Source organism: Chinchilla lanigera, unplaced genomic scaffold, assembly GCF_000276665.1.
Source record: "Chinchilla lanigera isolate Chin_1 unplaced genomic scaffold, ChiLan1.0 scaffold00036, whole genome shotgun sequence".
Lineage (NCBI taxonomy): Eukaryota > Metazoa > Chordata > Mammalia > Rodentia > Chinchillidae > Chinchilla > Chinchilla lanigera.
The window spans coordinates 19414597-19438069 of record NW_004955437.1 but is presented as its reverse complement, the minus strand read 5'-3'; the positions used below and the strand labels follow the sequence as shown (position 1 = coordinate 19438069).

At 43.3% G+C, this 23473-nt stretch overlaps 1 protein-coding gene across 3 annotated transcripts in view; it reads right to left on the bottom strand.

Annotated features, from left to right (window-relative positions):
• Ascc1 (activating signal cointegrator 1 complex subunit 1) overlaps positions 1-23473 on the bottom strand; it is a 105779-nt gene that overhangs the window by 48988 nt on the left and 33318 nt on the right. For all 3 annotated transcript variants that reach the window (XM_013516958.1, XM_013516956.1, XM_005390016.2), the window contains 2 exons: positions 6487-6623; positions 1521-1640 (listed from right to left, as the gene is read on the bottom strand). In XM_013516958.1, coding sequence (XP_013372412.1) covers positions 1521-1640; positions 6487-6623 — 257 coding nt within the window. The remainder of the gene's footprint in view (positions 1-1520; positions 1641-6486; positions 6624-23473) is intronic.

Here is a 23473-nt window from a genome sequence, read left to right as displayed (position 1 = left end):
TAGACACACTCTTTAAAATAGTAAGATCTGGCCCCCGACACATGGGGAGCCACGGGCGGGGAGCGCGGGTCTTCGGACCGGCGGCTCACTCCCTGCCTCGTAGGCCCCCAGAAGGAGGGCTTCTGGTGCACAGGGAGCCATGGGCAGGGAGCGTCGGTCTTCTGGCTGGCTAGCTTCCTGCCTCATAGGCCCCTGGAGGGAGGGCCCCCAGCGCACGGGGAGCCATGCGGCAGCGAGCGCTGTTGTGCACTTCCGCTCAATTGAGATCTATCATGACACAGAGAAAAAATGACACAATTGGTCCACCATGCACCAACTGCAGATGCCCACCCACGGACATGTGTGAATCATTCAAACTTTGAACAACCCCTGGGAATATATGCCATACAATGGGCCACTCTTGCTCCTGCCATTGAGAACCAGAAAGGTCCAGAGCCAGCGGAGGAACAGCTGCTGAACAAGGACTCAGAGAACATGAGAATGCAGACTAAGCCCATGGAGTCAGAGGTCCTGTGGACTGGGGTCACAAGAGCCACTTGGAAGCTATAAACCAGGAGGACCTTGCACAATACCTGCAGAGACTCCCTGGAAGCCATTCTTCCCCTGACAGTACAGGCTGTGGTGGAGCTCCAGCAAAGTCTGCAGCAGGATTCCTTCTGCCTGTGCTGACAGCTGGGGAGAGGACACTAACTGGTTGTGGGGTCCCAACGCAATGGGAAGCTAGAGAGAAAACGCTACCAAAAATGGCTTTCGCCCCAGACAGCTCAATTGATTTTTGACAACCCTTAGGCTGTAACTACTTGTTAGATCCTTCTGGAGTATCTCTGTCTTCCTGAGAAACCACTTTGAAGATATCACCATGTATTACAGCAGTCACTGATATTTTCCTACTAATCTATCCATAACTCTGTAATGTTTGTATTGTTCCTATCCTATTTCATAAATGAATCCATGTTTATTATTATGTGTTTCCTACAACAACCATTGAGAATTATTGAATGATTATTCAGTAGGTCACTCATGTATAGTTCTATTTATATTCTTTAGAAGCCACTTTGACGATACCTAAGTATAGTACAACAACTATTGATAATCTCCTACCTCTTTTGTCTGTAACTCACTATTATTTGTCTATTTGTTTTCCTGAGAAACTATCTTGTAGATAACAATATGTAAAACAATAACCATTGATAATTTCCTACCACTTTGTCTGTAATTTGGTAAGCCCCCCCCTATTATTATGTTATCCTTCTTTTACTCTTTAAAATAAAAAAAATTTAAAAATAAAATAAAATAAAATAAAAAAAATAAAATAGTAAGATCTTTAAAAAAAATAAACTAGGGGCTGGGGATTTAGGTCAGCAGCACAGCGCCTGCCTGGCAAGCACAAGGTCGTGAGTTTGATTCCCAGTACCGGAAAAAAAATAAATAGTAAGGTCTTAAAGAAGAGGCATCAAAATGAACTCCAGGATACTTTTAAGTCCCTCTCAACTGCAGCAAAGAGGCACCCGGAAATGCACCTGTTGGAGCCATCTTTCATGTGGACTTTGGCGTAGAGCACATCCACCATCCCGGGGTCGTCGTTCATGTACTCTATCCCGGCCATCTCCACTTCCAGGGGTGTGCCCCTTGTAATGTCACTGCAAAAGAAAAAACATTAGACTCCTAAAACTGTTTAAGCTAAGAAACATGGTTAATATCAACAAAGCTGTGGATTTTTTCTGATAACATTCTCTAATAGTCCTCCTACTCGCAAAATTAATAAATGTCGGGGCTGGGGATTTAGCTCAGCGGCACAGTGCTTGCCTGGCAAGCATGAGGTCATGAGTTCGATTCCTGGTACCGGAAAAAAAAAATTTTAATAAATGTCCAATGTATAAAGCTGAAAAACACAGCAAAGTCTTCCAGTGTCACACTATTACTTACCCCTATCTATTTATTAGCACACTCTGAGAGAAAAAGCTGTGGGATGAGAATTGTGATTGGCAAAGACACTGTCTGTGTTGGCCCATCGCTCAGAGGCCGACGTCTCTTCATTATTTCCACAAGTTACACACCACATTTCACTCTTAACAAGGTAGCCGTGTACACTGGTTATGGCATCTTTAGAAGCAATCCGGCAATAGTTATAAAAACCTTCAAAAAGGGGCAGAGAGAAGGGAGACGCGATGTGACACGCACCAACCCCCTCAAGGAATGTACTCATCATGTACTACAGACGTCCACTCATGAAAATAAAAACATCTGCATAAGAGTTCTGTTCTAGGAGCCCATTCTAGGGAAACAGTTATGAATTCAACTACAGTACATGCCCCCAAAGCCTTGCGCATGCATAGGTGGATCTCTGGGGAAGTGCTGAGAGGGGAAGCCTGGAGGGAGGAGGTGGGTCACTGGGGCCTGGAAGGATGTAACTTCCTTCCTTCTCCCTTGATCTCTAGCTGCTGCCTGCCTGCCCTACCCTGCCCTGCCTTGAGCAAGCCTCCCCTGCCCTGCCCCTCTGCCGTGCCGCCCTGCCTTGGAGCCAGCCAGCTATGAACTGAAACCTCTACAAACCATAAACCAAAATCAACCTCTCCTTTAATTTGTGGGTATCAGGTATTGTGTCTCCGCAACAAGAAAGTAACCAAGACAATAACCAGTCATCACTGTTTTGTTTTATTTTGTTTTGTTTAGTGCTGGGACTCGAACTCAGGACCTTGCGCTTGCCAGGAAGGCACCTATGCCACTGAGCTATATCCCTGGCCATAACCAATCATCACTGAAGAAACAACATTCTTGACTGGGTGGTGGAGTGTGTTTTGAAACAGGGTCTCACCACGTAGTCCAGATTGACCTTGAACTTACTATGTGGCCCTGGCTGGGCTTGAATTTGTGATCCTTCTGCCTCCCAAATGCTGGGATTCCAGGTGTGTGTCACCTGGCTCTGACTCTGTTGTTTTTATTTATTCTTTGTCTTTTTGTGACAGGGTCTCACTATGCAGTTTAGGCTGGCCTTAAACTCACTGTGTACCCCAGGCTGGACTTGAACTCTTGGATCCTCCTGAGTGCTGGGATTACAGGTGTGCACCACCATGCCCAGCTTCTGGCTGTGTTCTTTACATTAAAATTTACTTTAAAATTTTTTTTCATGGGCTTAGAACACAAAAGGATTATCTTCTAAAAAACGGTTATACTGCTGTTTATCAGATAAGAACAACAGTAAACCAGTGTGGTTTTTTTTAGAATTTAGTTTAGGTAGTATCCTGGTGACAGAAAACACCAAATTTTAATACTACAGCACAGTAATTATCTTACCTTGGTTTTCAGGTAAAATTTTCTCTCCACCCCCTCCTTATACTTTCTGACAACCCCCTTATTTATTTACTTACTGACTTGTTTGTTTGTTGCTCTGGATCCAACCCAGGGCCTCAGGCGTGCCAAGCAAGCGCTCTACCACAGAGCCACTACACTCCCAGCCCCCTCACTTTAACATTTCTTTTGTATGTGTGTCTTTGCTATAATCTTAAATCTGTAGGTTTAAGGATGCAACAACAAGAAAAAAAGAAACAAGGTAAGGGGACCCAAAGGCTACTCTGTGAGTGGAAACAAAGATTCTCACAACCCACCCTAAGACTCATCAAAAAGGGTGGTGAAGAGGAACCCAGTCTGTCTGCCTGCTGAATGCTCTTTGCCTTGGTGGCCCAACGATGCCACCTTCCAACTGAGTGGCTCCTGAGACAGCGATTAGGATGAACACTTGCCCAGGGCTATTTTCTCACCTCTGCTCTCCTCTCTTTGTCCCTTTTAAGTCTGTCTGGGTGGGCCCAGGCCCACAGGAGTGCTCAGGCACAGGCAGGGTGACACGAGCTAGAGAAGCGCAGTGTGTTTGTTGCTGCTCCACATCCCAAGCCACGGCGCTGCCTCTGTCCTATATCTCATAGAGAAGTCACAAGGGACACATTCAGAGCTTCAGCATTTGCTAAACACTGAATAATTCATTCAAAATCTATAGAGCTTCAGAAGCCTGCAGCCTAAGAACTGAAATGAGAACCCTGCTCCCAGCTGGGAAGATAGCACCCTCTCAGGCAAAAAGGACCCCAAAATTTAAAACATACTCAACTACCCATTTCTTTTAAGTATCTATGTAGCACTGCAGATTTAAGCAAATTCCAACATAATACAGTTATTTTACACTAATGAGTTAGCACTGCTGAGGCTTGAGCCCAGCCTCCTGCACTAGGCAAGTGCTCTCGCAACCAAGTTACAGCCCCAGCCCCAGCCCCATGTTTATTTTAACACATGGCTTTAAAACGACCTCAGATTAAGGTTCTGCACACTGCAGATGGGCCAATTTATTCTCAGTGTTTTCCTTTTCATGTTTTAATTTAGAATTTTTGCATCCTAAAGGGTTCAGGTTAGAAATACCATTATGTACTGACATTCTTTCTCCTACTGTACCAAGAGCAAAGGTTGAGATCAAAGAGCAAGAATAAGCAAAGAAGTTAGATTTACCCCCCAGGGCTTTAATAAAAGTATTCCGTGGGTTCCCCCCTTCTCTCCCCCTTCCTTCCCCTCCTTTTTTTCCCCCAGAAATCTCTTCCACTAAGAGAAATAAGCCTTCTCCAACCAATCCAAATAACCAATTCTGATTCTCATCCTCCTTCTCAGAAGTAAGTTAATTTTGCACTACATGGGGAGGGGGTGTCAAACCCAGGGCCTTCATGCTGAGCTACTGTATATCTCAGTCCCCCACCCCTTTTGAACACACGGTCTTGCTAAATTGCCTGAGCTGGGCTACATCCTCCTGCCTCAGCCTTTCAGAGTGCTGGGATTATGGGCATGCATCACCTGGCTGCACTATACACTTTATAAACAAGCGCCTGTGGCAGGGGAAGGTACTCGAGCTGGGGAGGCTTGCTTTATTTCACTTACTGATTTTGTCTTTCCAGCTTTCTGAAAAGAGCATCTTCAAACAAATTTTTGCATGCACTGCAGATTTTTTGGCAGGGTAACTTTGTCCTATTTCAAAAGCTTTGCTGAATTTGAAAAACTACAATTACTGTTTTCATCCTGTCATGTCAAAAATGCTCAGGAACTATTAAGACTGTTCGTTATTCCCTATGCACTCAACTCTGACATGCTTAAGGGCTCAGACTTGGCGTTTAGTCACAAAAGGCACCAAGAGATACAAAAGGAAAAACTCAGCTAAATCTTCACATAGCTCAGGATAAAGCTCCAGTGATTAAGAACCTGTGACCTGATTTTCATAAGGTAAGAACAAATACCTCTTTACACAAATATTTTATCTACTTTCAAACTGTAGCAGGATTATCCTAAAGGCAGCCAAGAAAATGCAGCTGCTTTCAATTTAGCAAAAAGTGAACTGGAAATATATTAAAGGATCAGAACTCTTTAACCAGGTAAAATTATCCTGCTTTATAAGATAAAGAATAAAGTTTTATTTCATAACAGGAAAACTGCAAATTTCTAATGATGTGCACCAAATGCTTTTGAACCTTAGGTAAGACCAAGAGAGAAGAGGCACACCCATCACTGAGCAAACGGCAAGGAAGCTTCTGCTTTCTCACATCAGAAGGGACAAGCAGACTGCACAACCCAAACAGCTTACGATTTTGCTCAAGAAAAATACCATTTCTTTGAAACAATTAGTGAAAAAGTATAACTGGCCCCAGAATAAGTCATTGTATTACACTGTTTCATGTACAGTACAACTAGAGAAAAAATTTGCCTTGTCCTACCCAGTAAGAAATTAACTGCTGGGTGTGGCAGTGCATGCCTGTCCTCCCAGTACTGGGGAAGCCAACGCAGGAGGACTGCTGTGAGTTCAAGGCTAGCCAGGGTTATATGATAAAGGTTTTGAAGCCAACGCAGGAGGACTGCTGTGAGTTCAAGGCCAGCCTGAACTACAGAGAGAAACCCTGTCTCAAAAAAAAAAAAAAAATCCATTGTTACATTAGTGTAGGTCCTGCACTTTTTTTCTTTTTTTTTGAGACAAGGTCTCTCTGTATAGTCACTATGTAGCCCAGGCAGGCCTTGAACTCACAGTGATCCTCCTGCCTCAGTGTCCCGAGTGCTGGGATTACAGGCAAGCAGCCACAAAGCCCAGTTACAGCACCTTGATTTTAGCCCAGTGAAATCCATGTAAGTCTTCCGACCCACAGATAATAAATCTGTGTTGTTTAAACCACTAAGTGTAGTAATGTATTATTTTGGAGAAAATGATGAGCTGTTCTATTTAAGAACAAAATATACCTAGTGAATAAATGCAATTTAGGCAGAGTCCCTACAAATTTGTAAATCTATGCTTCAAAACCATTTTCAACCTTCAGAAAATGGTCCACTGTTAAGTGCTACAAATGGGTGAGTGAACAAACCTTGCTCATGTCATGCAGCTTCCTGCTCCAAAACTAAGTCTATCAAAAAGAAGCAGGCTGAGTGGCCCCCCTTGCCCACCCTGCATTTACTCCTCCCCTGCAGCTCACTCACTTAATGAATTCCTCTTTACAGCGCTGGAGCAGCTCACAAGTCTGCTGGATCTCTTGCTCACTCAGAAGCACCAACATCCCAATCGTAAGGTGAAGCTTTTTGGGATTTTGGAAAACAGAGCTGTCGACTCCACGGTCCTGTTATCAAAGGGAGAGAAATAAGAAACTCATCCCATACAAAAGTAATGGCAAGAGCCAGGCATGGTGGCATAAGCCTGAAATCCCAGCACCTAGAAGGCTGAGGCAAGAGGACTGCCATGAGGCCAGCCTGCAGTACATAGTGAGACCCTGTCTCAAAAAGATAAACAAAAAACAAACAAAACAAGAATAAATTCTGCCAAGGGGCTGGGGATTTAGCTCAGCGGCAAAAGCGCCTGCCTGGCAAGCGCAAGGTCGTGGGTTCGGTTCCCGGTACCGGAGAAAAACCAAAAAAAAAAAAAAAGTGTTTAAAGAATAAATTCTGCCAAAGAAGATGAGTGAAAAATGTGGAGCCACTCAGACAGTGGAGCTGCCACATCCACCATGGTCATCCTCCTCCGGAATGATGCACTTTAATACCTTTGTCTCAGGGAAACATGAAAGTAAATACTGTATAACTCATGAGTCCTTTTTCTTATAACTGAAGTGAAGTTCATTTAACCTACAATTTACTGCTTTAAAGTATACAGTTCAAGCCAGGTGTGGTGGTGCACACCTGTAATCCCAGCTCTTGGGAGGCTGAGGCAGGAGGATCCTTGAGAGTTCAAGACCAGCCTGGGCTACAAAGTGAGCTCAAGGCCAGCCTGAACTGCACAGTGAGACCCTGTCTCAAAAAATAAATAAAGTATACAGTTCAGTGATATTTAGCATATTCACAATGTTGTAAGGTTCCAGCTCTTGTTGGATTCAAAACCTTTTAATCACTCCATAAAAACACTCCATAGCCACTGCATAAATAATCATTCCCCATCCCTTGGTAATGTCTAATTTGCTTCCTGAATCTTTGAATCTGCCTATTCTGGACAGAGCATATAAAAGGAATCATATCCATAATATAGGACCTCTATAACTGGTTCCTTTCACTTAGCATAACTTTTGTTTTGTTTTGTTTGTTTGTTTGTTTTTTGAGACAGAGTCTCATTGTGTAGTTCAGGCTGGTCTTGGACTCACTATGTAGCCTCGGCTGGCCTTGAACTTGTACTGATCCTCCTGTCTTAGCCTCCCAAGTGCACCACCATGCCCAACAGCATAATGTTTTCCAAGTTGATCCAAGTTGGATGTACGTACATAGGTTGACCAAAATTATGGTGTATTTAAATTTTTAAAATTTTATCATAGTAAAAGACACACTTGCAAAAAAAAAAAAACAACCAGACTGCCACCACTCCCCCTCAAAATAGCCACCTCAGTTTGCACACACTTATCCATCCTTCTTGCCACTTTCAGAAGCAGTTCTAGAAGTCCTCTTTGGTGAGTGCCTTTATAAGGTGTGATCAAAGATACAGCAGTGAATGCTGCTGTCGAGTGCCGTCCAACAGAGAGGCAGGCTCATAAAAGCATTACAGCGTGTCCTCATCCACCTTGTTCACCAGATGTGGCACCAGGTGACTTCTGGCTCTTCCCCAAAGTCAAAATGACCATGAAAAGTAATCTCTTTGCATCAACTCAGGACATCAAAGCAGCCACAATAATGCAAGTAAAGACACTCACAAAAGAGGATTTCCAGAGCTGCTTCAGAAGGCAGCAAGAGCCGGGCATGGTGGCACATGCCTATAATCCCAGCATTCGGGAGGCTGAAGCTGGAGGATCACTGTGAGTTCAAGGCCAATCTGGGCTACATAACGAGATCTTACCTCAAAAAAAAAAAAAAAAAAGTAGCAAGAACAATGGGACAAGTGTGTTTGAAACAAGCAGGGGGGAATAAATGGCAATATGTCTTTTACTGTAGTAACTTTTTAAAATTTATACATTCAACATATGCTTTGATCACTTTGCTTTTTTAATCAGATTTTATTGGTACATTTTAGATATACATTATGATCACATTCATCGTGGAGAATCTGCACCTGTACATGATATAATTTGTCTTTTTTTCCCAGTCCCCTACCCGCCCTTCAACCCCACCTGCCTTCCCCATTTACAGAAGCTTTGTTTCCGTGTTTTCCTTCTTTTCTCATTTTTTACTTTTCCCTTCTATCCTTTCTCCCTCCCCTCTCCCTTGTTACCCTCACAATCACACTTTGGATACACTTCATTCCCTTCTAGGGTTAAATACTATTCCAGTGTATGTACACACACATTTGTTTATATGACTGTTATAAATAACACTGCTGTAACATTTGTGCACAAGTATCTGTGTTAATGCATGTTCTCAGTTTCTCTGTATATATAGCCAGGAGTGTAAATGCTGGGTCATAGGACAATTCCCTTTAAACTTTTTTTTCTTTTTGTGGTGCTGGGGATTGAACCCAGGGCCTTGCACATACTAAGCACACGCTCTTTTGTTCTATCCTGAGCTCCACAGTAGTCCTTGGGGTTAAACTATTGTGTGTTCCTACCATAGCAACAATGCATGAGGGTCCTGTTTCTACACATCTTTGCCAACATTTATTTTCCTTTTTTTTACTACAGCCATTCAAGTATGAAGAGTTACTGTGTAGCTGGGGATATAGCTCAGGCGCACAGTGCCTGCGTGAAGCATGAAGCTGTGAGTTTGATTCCTGGTATTAAAAACAAACAAACAAAAAAGGGTTACTGTGTTTTGGTTATGACTTGCATTCTGTGGTGACCAATGATGCTGAACATTTTTTCATGTGCTCATTAACATTTGTATATCTTTGGAAAAATGTCTATTTAAATTCTCTGCCCTTAGCCGGGCATGGTGGCACATGCCTGTAATCTCAGCACTCAGGAGGCTGAGGCAGGAGGATCCCTGAGAGTTCGAGACCAGCCTGGGCTACAAAGTGAGCTCAAGCCCAGCCTGAACTGTCTCAAAAGGACAAAAAAAAATTCCTTGCCCATTTTTCAGTTTTCTTCTTATTGCTGAATTATAAGAATTCTTTATAAAATTTTCATACTACACTAAGATCACGAATAACTTTTAAAGGTAGGCAAGTCTCAAATTTCATTAATCTCATTCTGTAAGGAGAAAACAAGAAAAAAAGTTGAAACTTCTCCAACGGGAGCAAAGCAAGAATTCTACCTTTGAATTTCAAGCTTTATAATTGGGTCTTGAGCCAAACAAAATACCCCAAAAGCACATAAATGTATTTATCAAATGCAGATAGCTTGCATCCTGTTGGTTTATCTAAGACTTACTGCCTAATTTTTGCCTAGGCAACGGTGGTTAATAGATTATTTGCTTCCTAAGTGTTAATGGAGCTTGAGCTATTTTTATATCTGATGAAGAGGTTTGTGATTCTACATATCAACCCAAATTGCCTCGCTTAATGAAAGTCATTTAAAGAACAATCAGCCTTAAAAGTGTCAAGGAAGGCTAAGTGCAAGGCTTATCACCCCAGCTGCTCTAACCCACGGCACAACCTGTCACTCTAGAAGAGGCATGCAAAGCCCCCCAGAGACTCCAGGGTATACAGCGGGGAACTGTTCCCCTGGTAACAGTTAATATTTTGTGACTCTTTACTCTGCTATGGGCTTTTTTTTTAAGACACAGTCCTGTGTTGGAGTCAAGCTGGCCTAGAATTCCCCACTTAAGCCAGGCTGGCCTTGAACTCTGAACCCTCCTGTTTCAGCTGCCCAAGTGCTGGGATTGCAGGCTTTTGGGTCACTATACTCGCACTACATTCTTCATGCACTTTACAGACGCTGTTTTAGAGTAGTCCTATTAACATCCACATTTTACAGATGAAGAAACTGAGGCACTGACAAATTAAGCCACTCTCCTAAGGTAACACTGCTAGGAAGGAATAAAATAAAAATTCAAACTCAAATACAGCAGTAGGGTGCCAAAGCCTGCACTTCTGATCAGTGCATCACCTTCCTGGTAACAGTTGCCCAGAGGTGTCTGGAACAACAGGACCACCACCCACAGGCAAATCCTCCTGCACTTCAGCAAAACTCACACAATGAATGGGTCTAATCGCCACATTCACCCTGGAATAGAGCAATCTCAAAATTCTATGGAAAAAAATTTTTAAGGTACTTGGGAATGAGCCTAGGGTCTCTCTGCACTGAGCTACACTCCCAGCCCTCTTTTCTTTTATTTTGAGACACACTCTTACTGAGTCACTAACTTGCCCAAACTGGGCTCAAACTTGTGATCCTCCTGCCTCAGTCTCCCAGAGTTCTGGGATTATCAGCATGTACCACAATGCCCAGTTGATAAATGTGATTTTAATAACTTCCTTTTCTAAAACCTAACACCAAAAGCATGATCCATAAGAGAAAAAAGTTGATAAACTGAATGATCAAAATTAAAAATCTGGGGCTGGGGATTTAGCTCAGCGGCACAGCCCCTGCCTGGCAAGCGCAAGGTCGTAAGTTCGATTCCTGGTACTGGGAAAAACAAAAAACAAAACAAAAAAAAATTAAAAATCTGTGCTTTAAAAAACACCATTAAGAAAATGAAAAGACAAGCAATAGAGAAAAATATTTTGAATAAAAATATTTATAAATTATACATCTGATAAATATAAATATATTAAAATGTCTTAAGATTCAATAATAAAAAGATAATCTAATTTTAAAATGAAATGATGTGAGTACATATTTTATCAAAGAAAAGAGATATATAATCACTAATAGACATGCAAAGATGCTTGACATTATTAGACATTAAGGGAATGCAAATCAAATCAGCATGAGTTATCACTTCACACCCACTGGAGTGACTATAATCAGAAAGAAAAACAATAAATGCTGATAAGGAAACAGAACAGCTGAGTGGTTTCTCAGCTATGTAAAATATAAATGTGAAATGGTACAGCCACTTTAGAAAACTGTTCAGTAGTTATGCAGAAGTTAAACATAAATTGACAGTGCAACCAGCCATCTCACTCCTGTGCTCTACCTGAAGACAAGAAAATAAAGGTCTACACAAAGACTTGAAAGGAATTTCACAGCTAGACTATTCACAGTAGCCAAAAGTAAAGCAATCCAAATGTTCAACCTTGAATGGATAAATAAATGTATAACCATACAATCCAGTAAGAAGTAACTGCCAGGCGTCCTGGCACACACCTGTAATCCCAGCACTCAGGAAGCTGAGGCAGGAGGATTGTTGTGTGTTCGAAGCCAGCCTGTGCTACCAAGTGAGTTCAAGACCAGCCTGAACTGCATAGCGAGACCCTGTCACAAAAGGAAAAAAAAAAAAAAAAGTGGGGCTGGGGATTTAGCTCAGCGGCAAAAGCGCCTGCCTGGCAAGCGCAAGGTCGTGAGTTCGGTTCCCGGTACCGGAGAAAAACCAAAACCAAAAAAAAAAAAAAAAGTAAAGAACTATTAACATATACAACAATATGGCTAAACTTCAAAACATTATGCTAAATAAAAGAAGCAATAAGACTATCTATCTGTTTATATTATTCCATTTATTTGAAATATCCAGAAAAGGTAAATCTACAGAGATTGAAAGTAGACTAATGGCTGCCAGGGGGAGAGGAAGGCTGTAAAAAGGCATGGAAGGTCTCTTTCGGGGTGATGGAACAATTGTGAGCTGGGCATGGTGGTGCACACCTGTAATCCCAGCACTCGGGAGGCTGAGATAGGAGAATTACCATGAGTTTGAGGTCAACTTGAACTACATAGGAAGTTCAAGGACAGCCTGAACTGTGTAGTGAGACCCTGTCTCAAAAAAAAAAAAAAAAAAGAAAACAAAAGAAATACTGTGAAACTGAGCTATGGCCAATGGTTGCACAACTCTAAAGTTACTAAAAAAAATCACTGAATTTATTTATTTATTTTGCTACCAGAAATCAAACTCAGGACCTTGCTCTTGCCAGGCAGGCACTGTGTTGCTGAACTATATCCGTGGCCCAAATCAATGAATTTAAAACTTAAAGGGAAAAAAAAATAAAACTTAAAGGAAGCCTGTAATCCAGGACGCTGAGGCAGGAGGACTGCCATGACTTTGAGGCCAGCCTGGGCTACATAGTGAGTTCAAGGCCAGGCTGAACTACACAGCGAGACCTTATCTCAAAAAACTAAATAAAGTAAAATAAATTTTAAAAAAACTTAAGTGGGTGAATTTTATGATACACAAAATATACTCTATAAAGCTATTGTACATAAATATGTGCCTATAGCATTTCTTTTTAAGAGCACCCTGCAACCTGGAAGCAACTTTGCACTAATACCTCAACTTACTGAGAGCGCTCCTTACTGAATAGCTTACTGTGGTTATATTGTATCTGATCTTTCCCTTCTGATGACTTTTCAAAAGTTTTCAACCTATAATGTTAAAAAAAATACTGTGCAGCTGGGTGTGGTAGCACAGGCCTGTAATCCCAGCACTTGGGAGGCTGAGAAAGGAGGACTGCCGTGAGATCAAGGCCAGCCTGGCCTACGAAGTGAGTTCAAAACTAGCCTGAACTACACAGCGAGACCCTGTCTCAAAACAAAACTGAACATATTTCTTATCCATCAAACTGACAAAAATTCAAAAGCTCAACAATACACTGTTAGCAGGGCTATGGACACAGGTATTTTCACATGTTGCTAGTGAAAATGAAACATGGTAAGGCACCTGTGGGATGAAATTTGGTGACACTGGGCCAGGGATATAGCTCAGCAGCCTGGCAAATGCAAGGTCCTGAGTTCACTTCCTGTTCCCAAAAAGAAAAGGAAGGAGGGAAGGGAAGGGAAGGGAAGGAAAGGGGAGGGGAGGGAAGGAGGGAGGGAGGACAGAAGGAAGAAATTTGGTAATATTTAACAAAACATATATAAATATTTACCATTATTATGGACTGACTTATGTCCCCAAAAAATGCTTATGTCAAATACCTCACCCTCAGTATAACTGTATTTGCAAGTAGGGCCTTTAAGGAGATAAGGTTAAATAATGTTGTAAGCATGGAGCTCTAATCCAAATGGACTAGTATCTGCACAGAAGGAGGAAGAAACACCTGCAATTTCCATGCCTAGATAAAGACCCTGTGCAGACACATGTAGGACAGCAGAAAGAGACTTAATGAGCTCCAACCCTGCAAGCACCTTGATTTTGGTCTTTCAAAAATTGTGAGAAAATCAGTTTGTTCCTTAAGCCACCCAGTCTATGGAGCAGACTGACAGGCGCAAAGATCCCATTTGTAGGAATTTATCCTAAAGAACATCTACAACAGTATAAAACACTGTGCACAAGCTTAGTCACTGCAGCATTACTGCCCAACAGAAGGTGGCCGAAAATGATGTGCGAGCACAGGGATACACTGAGAGGGAATGATTTTCAGGACTCTGTTAAACAAAAAACAAAAGCACAGAAGAGCACATAGACATTTGTTTTAGAGAGGGAAAATAAAATATACACATAATCTGCTTATCTTTACAGAAAGGAAAATCGAATAAATAAACCAGAGAAGGAAGCTGGGTTAGCTACAAGGAATGTGGGGGAAATGGGGCTAAAGAGACACATGAATGTGATACTTCTCAGAATGCTTTTTCACACAGTTTGACTTTGGAAGTACAGGTTATGGGGGGGTTTTGTTTTTGTTTTTTGTCTTTTTGAGACAGGGTCTCGCTATGCAGTTCAGGCTGGCCTTGAGCTCACTCTGTAGCCCAGGCTGGTCTCGAATACGCAACCATCCTCCTGCCTCACCCTCCTTTCCACAGGTGTGCACCACCACGCCCGGCTGGAAGTATGTTGATGGTCTGTATATTTAAAAATAAAATTAAATCAACAAGGATATAAAGAGAAGGAAAAAGCTAAATTTGAAAGTGAGCTAAAAATGAAATAATAGATCCAATATTTGACTTTGTAACTCAATTTGGGATAGCAGTTAAGGAAGAGAACTACAAATAAATCCTGAATGCTTTGTTTTTTCTTTTTATTCTTTTTAGTAGGCTTACTTATTGCAGAGAAATGGGCAAAACAAGTTAAATTATATGTATCAAGGGACAAGAAGCCAGAACTGTACTGCAGAAAGAGAGATATACAAATATGGGATGTGAAACAGCAAGAAAGACCCTGTTGGGATGGACTGGGACTGGAGCTAAAGTTGCAAATTCCTAATTTATAAAATATGTATGTGCATGAACATTGTACATATACACATGCATTTCCTAGACCAGAACATGGGTGTTAGATATGCAAAAAATACCACTGCCTACTAAGAGGAACCAGGCTCCTTGTAACACTGGCTGATTCTAAGACAGGGAACTGGGCAGGGAACTGTTACACAAGCCTAGAACATCTTCTTACGCCAGAAAGTATGAAATTATAGGAAAGAGAAAAAAAAAACAGCAAGCTTGCCACTAACACAGGAACCAGCTTAAAAGGGCCCCCACTGGTTAAATAAGAGGTATTTTGAGCATCAAAATAACTAGCAAGTATAATAACTTTACAAGCTATTGAAAAAAATATTTGTTTCTGCATCAATTGATCACTACGTAGACAGCAGATGAAAAAAAAGCATTTTTATTGCAGTAGAATAGTGAATGTCAACTGATATAGAAAAATATACTGGAGCTGGAAAAATCATACTTTTGCAAACATACAGCAAGATGCAGGCAAGAATCACCATAAGCTAAACAAACAAACAAACAAAAACAAAAACAGGGGGCTGGGGATTTAGCTCAGTGGCAAAGCGCCTGCCTGGCAAGCGCAAGGTCATGAGTTTGATTCCTGGTACCAGAAGACCAAAAAAAAAAAAAAAAAAAAAACCATAAGCTGCTAAACATAAGGAGAAATTGTGTTGGGAAGTAGAATATTTGCCTAATCTTAAAATGTCTCCCCATGATTATGTTTGGGTTGAAAAGAAAACTAACAGTAACTATATGTAAGGAAATTAATCAACACTTTGACTACAAGGTGTCAAAATTCACATCCCCAACGAGGGCGTTGTATAGCGTGAGCAGGGCCCATCACTAAGTAGTGTTCACTCACAAATGTGCAGCCAAGTCTACTCACAGAGAAATACCAGACAGACCCAAAGTGAGAAGTGTTCTAGTGTAGAAAATCAATGTCAAGAAAGACAAAACAAACAAACAAACAAAAAGGCTGTGGAAATGCTCCAAATGCAAGAAAACTAGAGACAGGACAACTAAACACAAAATCTAATCTTAGATTGTATGCTGTAGCAGGGGGAAAAAGGCTACAAATGACATTGCTGGATTAATAAAGAATGTGGACAGTAAACCAGATAAGCTACCAATATTAAAATTTATTGACAACCACGTTGTTACAATGTTTAAAAAATTCCTATTCTTGGGAAACACATGCTGACATATTTCAGGGTAAAGGGCCATGACACATGTAACTCACTCAAGAGTAGCTGAGAAAGAAAACCCAGAAAGAGAATGACAAATAGTGCAAAATGAACACTAGTGATCTGTATACGGTACTATTCTTAGTCTCACGTTCCTGGAAATTTAAAGTGATTTCCTATATCAGCTCCTCATATATTGCTGCTAGAACAAATGACCACAAACAGTGGCCTTCAACAACACCCGTTTATCAGCCTCTGTCTGCAGGAGGGGAGAAACCTAAACTGAGTCGGCAGCACTGTTTCCTTCTGCAGGCCCTGGGGCAGAATCCCTTCCTCAATTTCCCAGCTTCTAGAGGTCACTTGGCCCTCCGGATCCCTCCTGTGACCTGGACCTTCCCGCATGCTCCCACAAGTACCCTCGTGACATGTTGAGCCACCTGGGTAATCCCTCCTGCCCCAAGATCCGTGACCAGAAAAGTCCTCTAGGCCATGTAAGGTGACAGAGTCCCAGAGCTGGGGGTTAGGATGTGAACAGCTTTGGAAAGCCGTATTTTACCTGACAGATCCTCCCCTTCCACATGTAAGCCGTTTTTCTAAAATATCTTTGGAGATGTACATTTCCATGATAAAAACATGTCTAAGGACACGATAGTATAAAAGTCAGGAGACGGTTACCATTCAGGGGAGGAAGATACAGGCAAGAGGAAGAGTGGTTCCTCCCTGCTTGCGCCCTGCTTACAAAGGCATCCATTTGTTTGGTGAAGACCTCTAATGTACATTAAGACTAAAACACCAGACAGCCTCTAAGTGCAAATGTAAGAAAAACACAACCTGTTTTAAAGCTCTTACACATGCTAGGGTTTTCTTAGGGTAGAATTACACTGGGTTTGTTTGTTGCTATTTGTTTTTGAGGTAATCCCGGGGGTTGAACCCAGGACCTCAGGCATGCTAGGCAAGTGCTCTACCACTGAGCTATACCCCAGCCCACTGCCAGCTCTTTAAAGCAAACAAACAAAAAGCCAAACAAAACACTAGAGATGGGGGTGTGGCTGGGGGGCGGAGCACTTGCCTAGTACACACAAGGCCTGGGTTCAGTCCCCAGTAACATCTAAAAAAAACCTAGAGAGAAGAAAACAAGAGGACAACTGCCCTGTAACTGATATGCCAAGGCAAGATCTCACTGGTAGACCAGACTCAACTTAAAATACCTGGCAATGCACTAAAGGGTCTTCCTTGCTCAACCTGAAGATGATTGCCTAACAAAGTAAGGGAAAAACAAACCTAGAGGCTTAAAATTCCCAGCTTATTCTCTTAGTAACTCTCATATTTTATTGCTTTTTGTCCTCAGCCTTTTCTTCTATAGCTTGCCCTGACACCCAGCTAGGAAAAGGAAGCGCTGGAACAGGCACAGCTGTGCACACCTGCAACCCCAGCTACTCAGGAGGCTGAGAGACAGGATTACATTTTCAAGGCCAACCTCAGCTACATGGTTAAGAACTTGTCTCACAACAAAAAGGTCTGAGGATGCCTGGTGTGGTGGTACAGGTAGCACATGGCTATAATCCCAGCACTGGGGAGGCTGAGGCAGGAGGATCGCTATAATATGGGGCTACCCTGGGCCACACAGCAAGACCCCGTCTCAAAAAAAAAAAAAAAAAAGTCTAGGGGTATACCACAAGTATCTCCCCAGATATAGATAGCGTGTCTACCAAGCATGAGGTCCTAGGTTCAAATCCCATATTGCAAGAAGGGTAAGGAGAGGAGGGGAGAGGAGTGGAGAAGAGCGGAGGGGAGGGGAGGCAAGAGGGCAGCTCTACAGCTTCACTTTCCCTGCCTTATCTCTCAGGAGCCTACCACTTCAGTCCCCTTGAGTTCACTTGAAGGAAACACTGAATACTGGAAAACAAAATGCATACGATGCAACCGAGCAGGACAAGAAACAGATGAAATGCCTAAAGGTCACATGGTCAGAAGTCTTGGGAAACTTTGAATCAGAGAAGTGTAAGCACTCTTTTCTCCCCACTACAATACTGGGGATTGAACCCAGGGTGTCATGGGGGTGCATTCCACCACTGAGCTACATCCCCAGCCCTTTCTGTTTTGAGACAGAACTCCAATAAGTTGCCAGGCTGGCATCAAACCTACAATCCTCCTACCTCAGGCCCCAGGCAGCTGGAATTATAGGTGTGTGCCACTGTGCCCAGCCAAATGTCTTTACCTCTACTGGAAATTCACAAGTAACCCTACTGGACAGTCTCTCAATGAATTAAAGAAACACCCTAAATCTCACCCTGTTTAGCAATGCCATCTAGCAAGCAAACTTTACTTTTACGTAATTATCTAAGTGTAATATGGAACCAAACAATCTTTAAGACAATGGCATAAATCTCTAGAGCCACTGTTTTTCCTTGCTCAGAATATATCATATTCCTGCTGAAAGCTTGTTCATTGAAATAAATAAAGAGCAACATCCAATTCTGTACTCCAGAGGTTTAATTACATTGGGCCCTGCTCCAAGTTCACCATTACTCAGAGCAGGAACCATTCTGCTCCATTAGGGTGGCCACTGAGCCTGGCGCCTGACAATTCTAATGGTATTGACCTTCCACCCAGGCAAGAGAAGCAACAGCAAAGTGACAGGAATTTATTGGGATAGTTTTGTCTAGATGAAAATAAACATGCTTCTTTAAGGCTAAGTTACTAAATCTCTGAGCCTCAGTTTCTTTGTTTGTTAAATAAGGTCCCACCCATGGGCGGGGGCAGGGGGGAGAATCACACGAAAATTACTTCCACCAAAAATGTGCAGGCAGGCCTATGGCAGAGTTCTGAGTTCAAGGTCATGCCCTGACTCAGCACCCCTCAGATGTACAACCTTACCCCTCTCAAACTGCAGCTCCTGATTCACCACTAGCAAGTGCCACATCATCTGCCTTCATTTGCATCCAGCACTCCAAGGCCCCCTGAGGCAGAACCGCAGGCAACGTAGTTCTAGAAATGTCAAGCTTGGGAAAAGGCCCTTAGAGAGCAGCACGGACTAGCCCACCGGGCACCCTGCCCTCAACCTTCTTAAAGCTCGCTGCCCTTTCCACAAACAGGACACAACGCAGACACATCCGCCGGGTGGTCAGCACGCAGAGGGGAAGCCTCTCTTCAGACTTGGGCCATAAGGTCACACACCATGACAGGGCCATTAAGAAAAGAACTCCCAGCCTGCCGCAGGGGCACACACCTGCTACTCTGGAGGCTGAGGGAGGAGGATGCTAGATCAAGGCCACCTTGGGTCATTTAGTGAGACCTTGCCTCAAAATTCAAAGCGGGGAGAGGGGGGCAGGAGGGTAGCTCAGTGGTAGGGCACTTGCCCAGCATGTCTAAGCCCCTGGCTTCCACTTCTAGCACCAGAAAGAAAAAAAAAACTAAGAATATGTAGCACCGAGAATGTAAATGATTTATAGCACTCTGACGTAATGGTACATGCTGACTGCCAGAGCAAGAAATAATCCTCAGATTATATATCATTGTTTAGGATCTCTAGACACAACGAAGGTTTGCGTCTTAACCTGGAATACAGACTTTTGGGTTCTAATTCCAACCTATTTACAAACCAGCTATAAATAAAGCAAGTCATTTCTGTTTTCTAGGCCTCAGTTTCCTCCTCTGTACGTAACAGAGATGGCCTAGTTTAGTTTGAGGTCAAAGGTCCTATAAATTTTTCTACCTGGTTCCATGAAATCTGTAAATAAGTACCTGCTAACAAAATAGGTATTTGTGAAGGATCCATCAATCCACTTCCTGCTATTCTATACAAAGAAAAAGAAGAAATGAGGAGAGAGGCCTTTCTTTTTGCTTTCTTTTTTCCTTTCCCTGCCCCTCATCGATTTTTTTGAGACAGGGTCTGGCTATGTAGTTCAGGCTGTCTTTGAACTTCCTTATGTAGCCCAGGCTGGCCTCAAATTCACAGCAATCCTCCTGCCTCAGCCTCTCAAGTACTGGGGTTACAGGCACGTGCACCACCACACCCAACACGCCTTTCCTTTGGCTCATTATATTTTATTCATTATTTTATGGCCAAATGCCATCAAGTCACTTCTGGGAAAGTGATATAAACCTCTTCACATTTAAAAGTTCTTCAAATAAGGCTGAGAGCTGAAAACATTTGGCTTCACAGCCAGACAAGCCCTGGTTCAAGTTCTTTCTGCCACCTCTCAGCAGTGTGGCCTGAGGCAAGCTGCGGAGTTACTCAGAATCTCAATTTCATCACCTCTAACACAGACTGCTTCCTTCTCTGGCCCCATCTAAGCAGGACAGGAGATAAATGTGAAGTCTTGGGCACGTGCAGCACAGGGTAAATACCGGGCTTCTCCTCTCCTGGCTTTCACAGGACTCTGCGATACTAAACAAATACCATCACCGCTCTCTCTCCTAACGCACCCTGGGAGCTAAATTAGGCTCTGCTGAGTCATTTCCATTATTCCTCAAGAATGTGCAAGAAAGCTGACTGATTTGAGAGTCGCTATGTGTTATTAATAAAATATCCTGTTAAATTGTGTAAGCGTCAGGAAAAAAAAGTTTTGATTCTTCTGGCTTAAAAATTCTATCTATCTAGGCATAATTAGGAGAAAGTAGCGAGGACCTTAACAAAGGACAACTATTGGAGCATCCACTCACACAGTGACCAGAGCGAAGTACTTTCGCTCACACTAAGTCATTACCACTCAAGAGTGAAGAGCATCTCTCTTCCCTGAAGGACGCACCCACTCACCTCTGTGAGCACAGGAAAGCTTGAGGCTGCTCTTCTCAAAGCTTAACTGCTCCTCTGAAAATAGCGCAAGAGCAAGAGCACTAATTAGCAACGCATCGTCCAACCTACATTTATTCCCAAGACAGGCACTGAGCTCTAACTTTCATGATGGGAGCAACCACAACGGCTCAAGGCAGATTCTCAGCTGGGGTTTTCATTCGTTTTCTTCTCCCCCGTGGTGCTGGGATTGAACCCAGGGCCTCAAATATGTGAGGCGAGTCCTGTGTCACTGAGCTCCCCACACCCGTGCGCTACTTGCTGCCACGCCTCCCCCGCTTGCCGGCTGTAATCCATAGGACTATTCCAAGTTCCATCTGCTATAACCACAGTCACAATCACAACCCTGCCCAGCAGTTACTCAACACTAGCTGGGTACCATGTTCAACATCAGACACCTTCGTACCAACACTACGACGCACGCTCGGAGAGAAGGCCTCTGAAACAGCACTGGGATACACTGCGCCCCTCCTGAGCGCGCCACAGACCTGACCAAGAGGTGCCTGTCAGCACCCGCCTCTGGCCACTCCTTCCTCTCACTGCATCCCCCACAAGGGGACCTTTCCACAATGCTAAACGCCTCCCGTCAGTCTCCACGTAAAACCTTGACTGGTTCCTTCCCATCCACAGGAACACACAAACGTAAGACCCTTTACAGCCTGGAGGCCACTCACCTTTCCCCCTTAATGTCTACCTCTCCCATCATCCCTACTTTCCAGTTAACAGACTCCTTGCCCTCGCAGAACACCTCACGACCGCCACGTCCTCTGCCAGGGTACTCACCACTGGCCCCCACCAGCCTGGCACTGATTCCTCCTTTCCTTCAAGACTCTCCAAGTGTCACCGCCCTCAGCAAGCCTTCTCCAGCCACTAGAGACCCTGCCCCTGGGTTCCCACTGCACACCCCTCTAACAGCACTATGTCCCCCAGCGTTATCACTATTTCTGGGAAAAGTCTACTCCCCGACGAGGGGATGGGTCCTGAAGGGAAGAGTCTGTTGTTAGTACCCATACACATGCTCTGTGTATGTCAACAGTGGGCCCTCGAGTTATGACTGGCCTGGTATACAAACAACTTGGATTACGACAGACATTTTAGTTTTAACTTACAACCAAAGTCTTAGGTTATAACCCAAACGTTGCCCACTTGTCCTTCCAGATGGTCTCATACAGTTTTAACCCTTAAAGCATTCTGGAAGGGACATTACAACATCCTTTCCTGATGGGGTTAATTGCGAAATCTTGGGCCAGTATCTCTCCAAGGACACTGAGATCTGCCTCTATACAGCAGAGAGACTTTGAAGGCTCTATAGAGGGGCCTGAGCCTTCACTTGACAACCTGAGCTACCACCAGCCCTTGGGAATGAATAGAGTTTGTAAGTCAAGGGTCCACTATATGGAGCATGCCAAACATTTAAAGTTATGAACGATTTTAAAAAAAAACAACCTGTTAGTCAGGCGTGGTGACACATGCTTACACTCCCAGCACTCGGGAGGCTGACGCAGGAGGATTGTTGCAAGTTCAAGGCCAGCCTGGGCTACAAAGTGAACTCAAGGCCAGCCTCAACTGCACAGTGAGACCCTTCTCAAAAAAACAAAAAAAGAACCTGTGAGCTGCGTGTGGTGGTGCACACCTGTAATACCAGCACTAAGAAGGCTGAGGCAGGAGGACTGCCACAGGTCTGAGGCCAGGCTAAGCTACCTAGAGAGTGCAAGACCAGCCTGAACTGCATAGCGAAGACCATGTTTCAAAAAACTACCATCAACAACAACCTGTTTATTACTATCATCTCCATCTAAATGGAAAGATTATGAATCTCATAAATGTTTCCTCTTCTTACTTTCTTACCCAACATCAAAACTCAGGGGTTTATAATTTTTCTTATAATCAAACACAATTATTATACCATCTTCACTCTAAACTAGTTCACAAGATAACTACACAGCCTGTGATCTTCCCTCTATATGAAAAATGGTAAGTTACCTATACACTAAAGTTTTTATATGTAACTTTCCTATAACAATCCTAGCTGGGGCTTGGGGGACCCTTAGCCATCTGTGCCCAGCGCCAGCCTTCACACCACACTGTGAACACAATTCGCGGGCTCTGGGGCTGCACCTATTCAGGTTCTCCAGGCAGCCTGCGAAAGCCCCTGCTGCTCCAGACAGAGCCTAAGCCTTCCCAATGCTCCCACACACGCAGTTTTGAATTACTGTTTTTCATTACTGATGTGCTTCCTACTGGACCCTGCTGTGAGATAAAGTGGAATTATAGCAGCATTACCAGCTATAGGATGACTGAGAGAAATACAGGGCTGTAATATACTTTTTGAACCTGCAGACAGCACGGCATCTTTGAATCTTAATGCGAGAGAGGGAAAGATTGGAAAAATAAGGCGCCGTTTATCTGCAGATCACACAGATGGAAAATACCTCCCTGATGTCTGGGAGCAGCTAAATCCCACATTAAATACTCAGGCTTGGGGAACTAAAGCACAGGGATGACGGTGATAATGTCTGCAGTCAAATAACATTTCTTACACAACTGATGGGCGTGAGGAAGGTCATCTCAGGAAATGCTTTTCTAAAAAGCAAATCTCATTCCTTGGACAGTCAGGTGAGGTCAAGGACAACTATACTACCAGATGAAGGGAAAAAAGGCAGCTGTTCTGAAGGGGGAAAAGAGGACAGGTGATGGGCAGGCAGCATGAGACCTGGAGGAAGAGCCTCATGTACTATACCAAAGATGACCTGCGCAATAGTGTTTCACAATGGACACAAAGCTGGGCATGACGGTGCACACCTGTAATCCCAGAACTCAGGAGGCTGAGGCAGGAG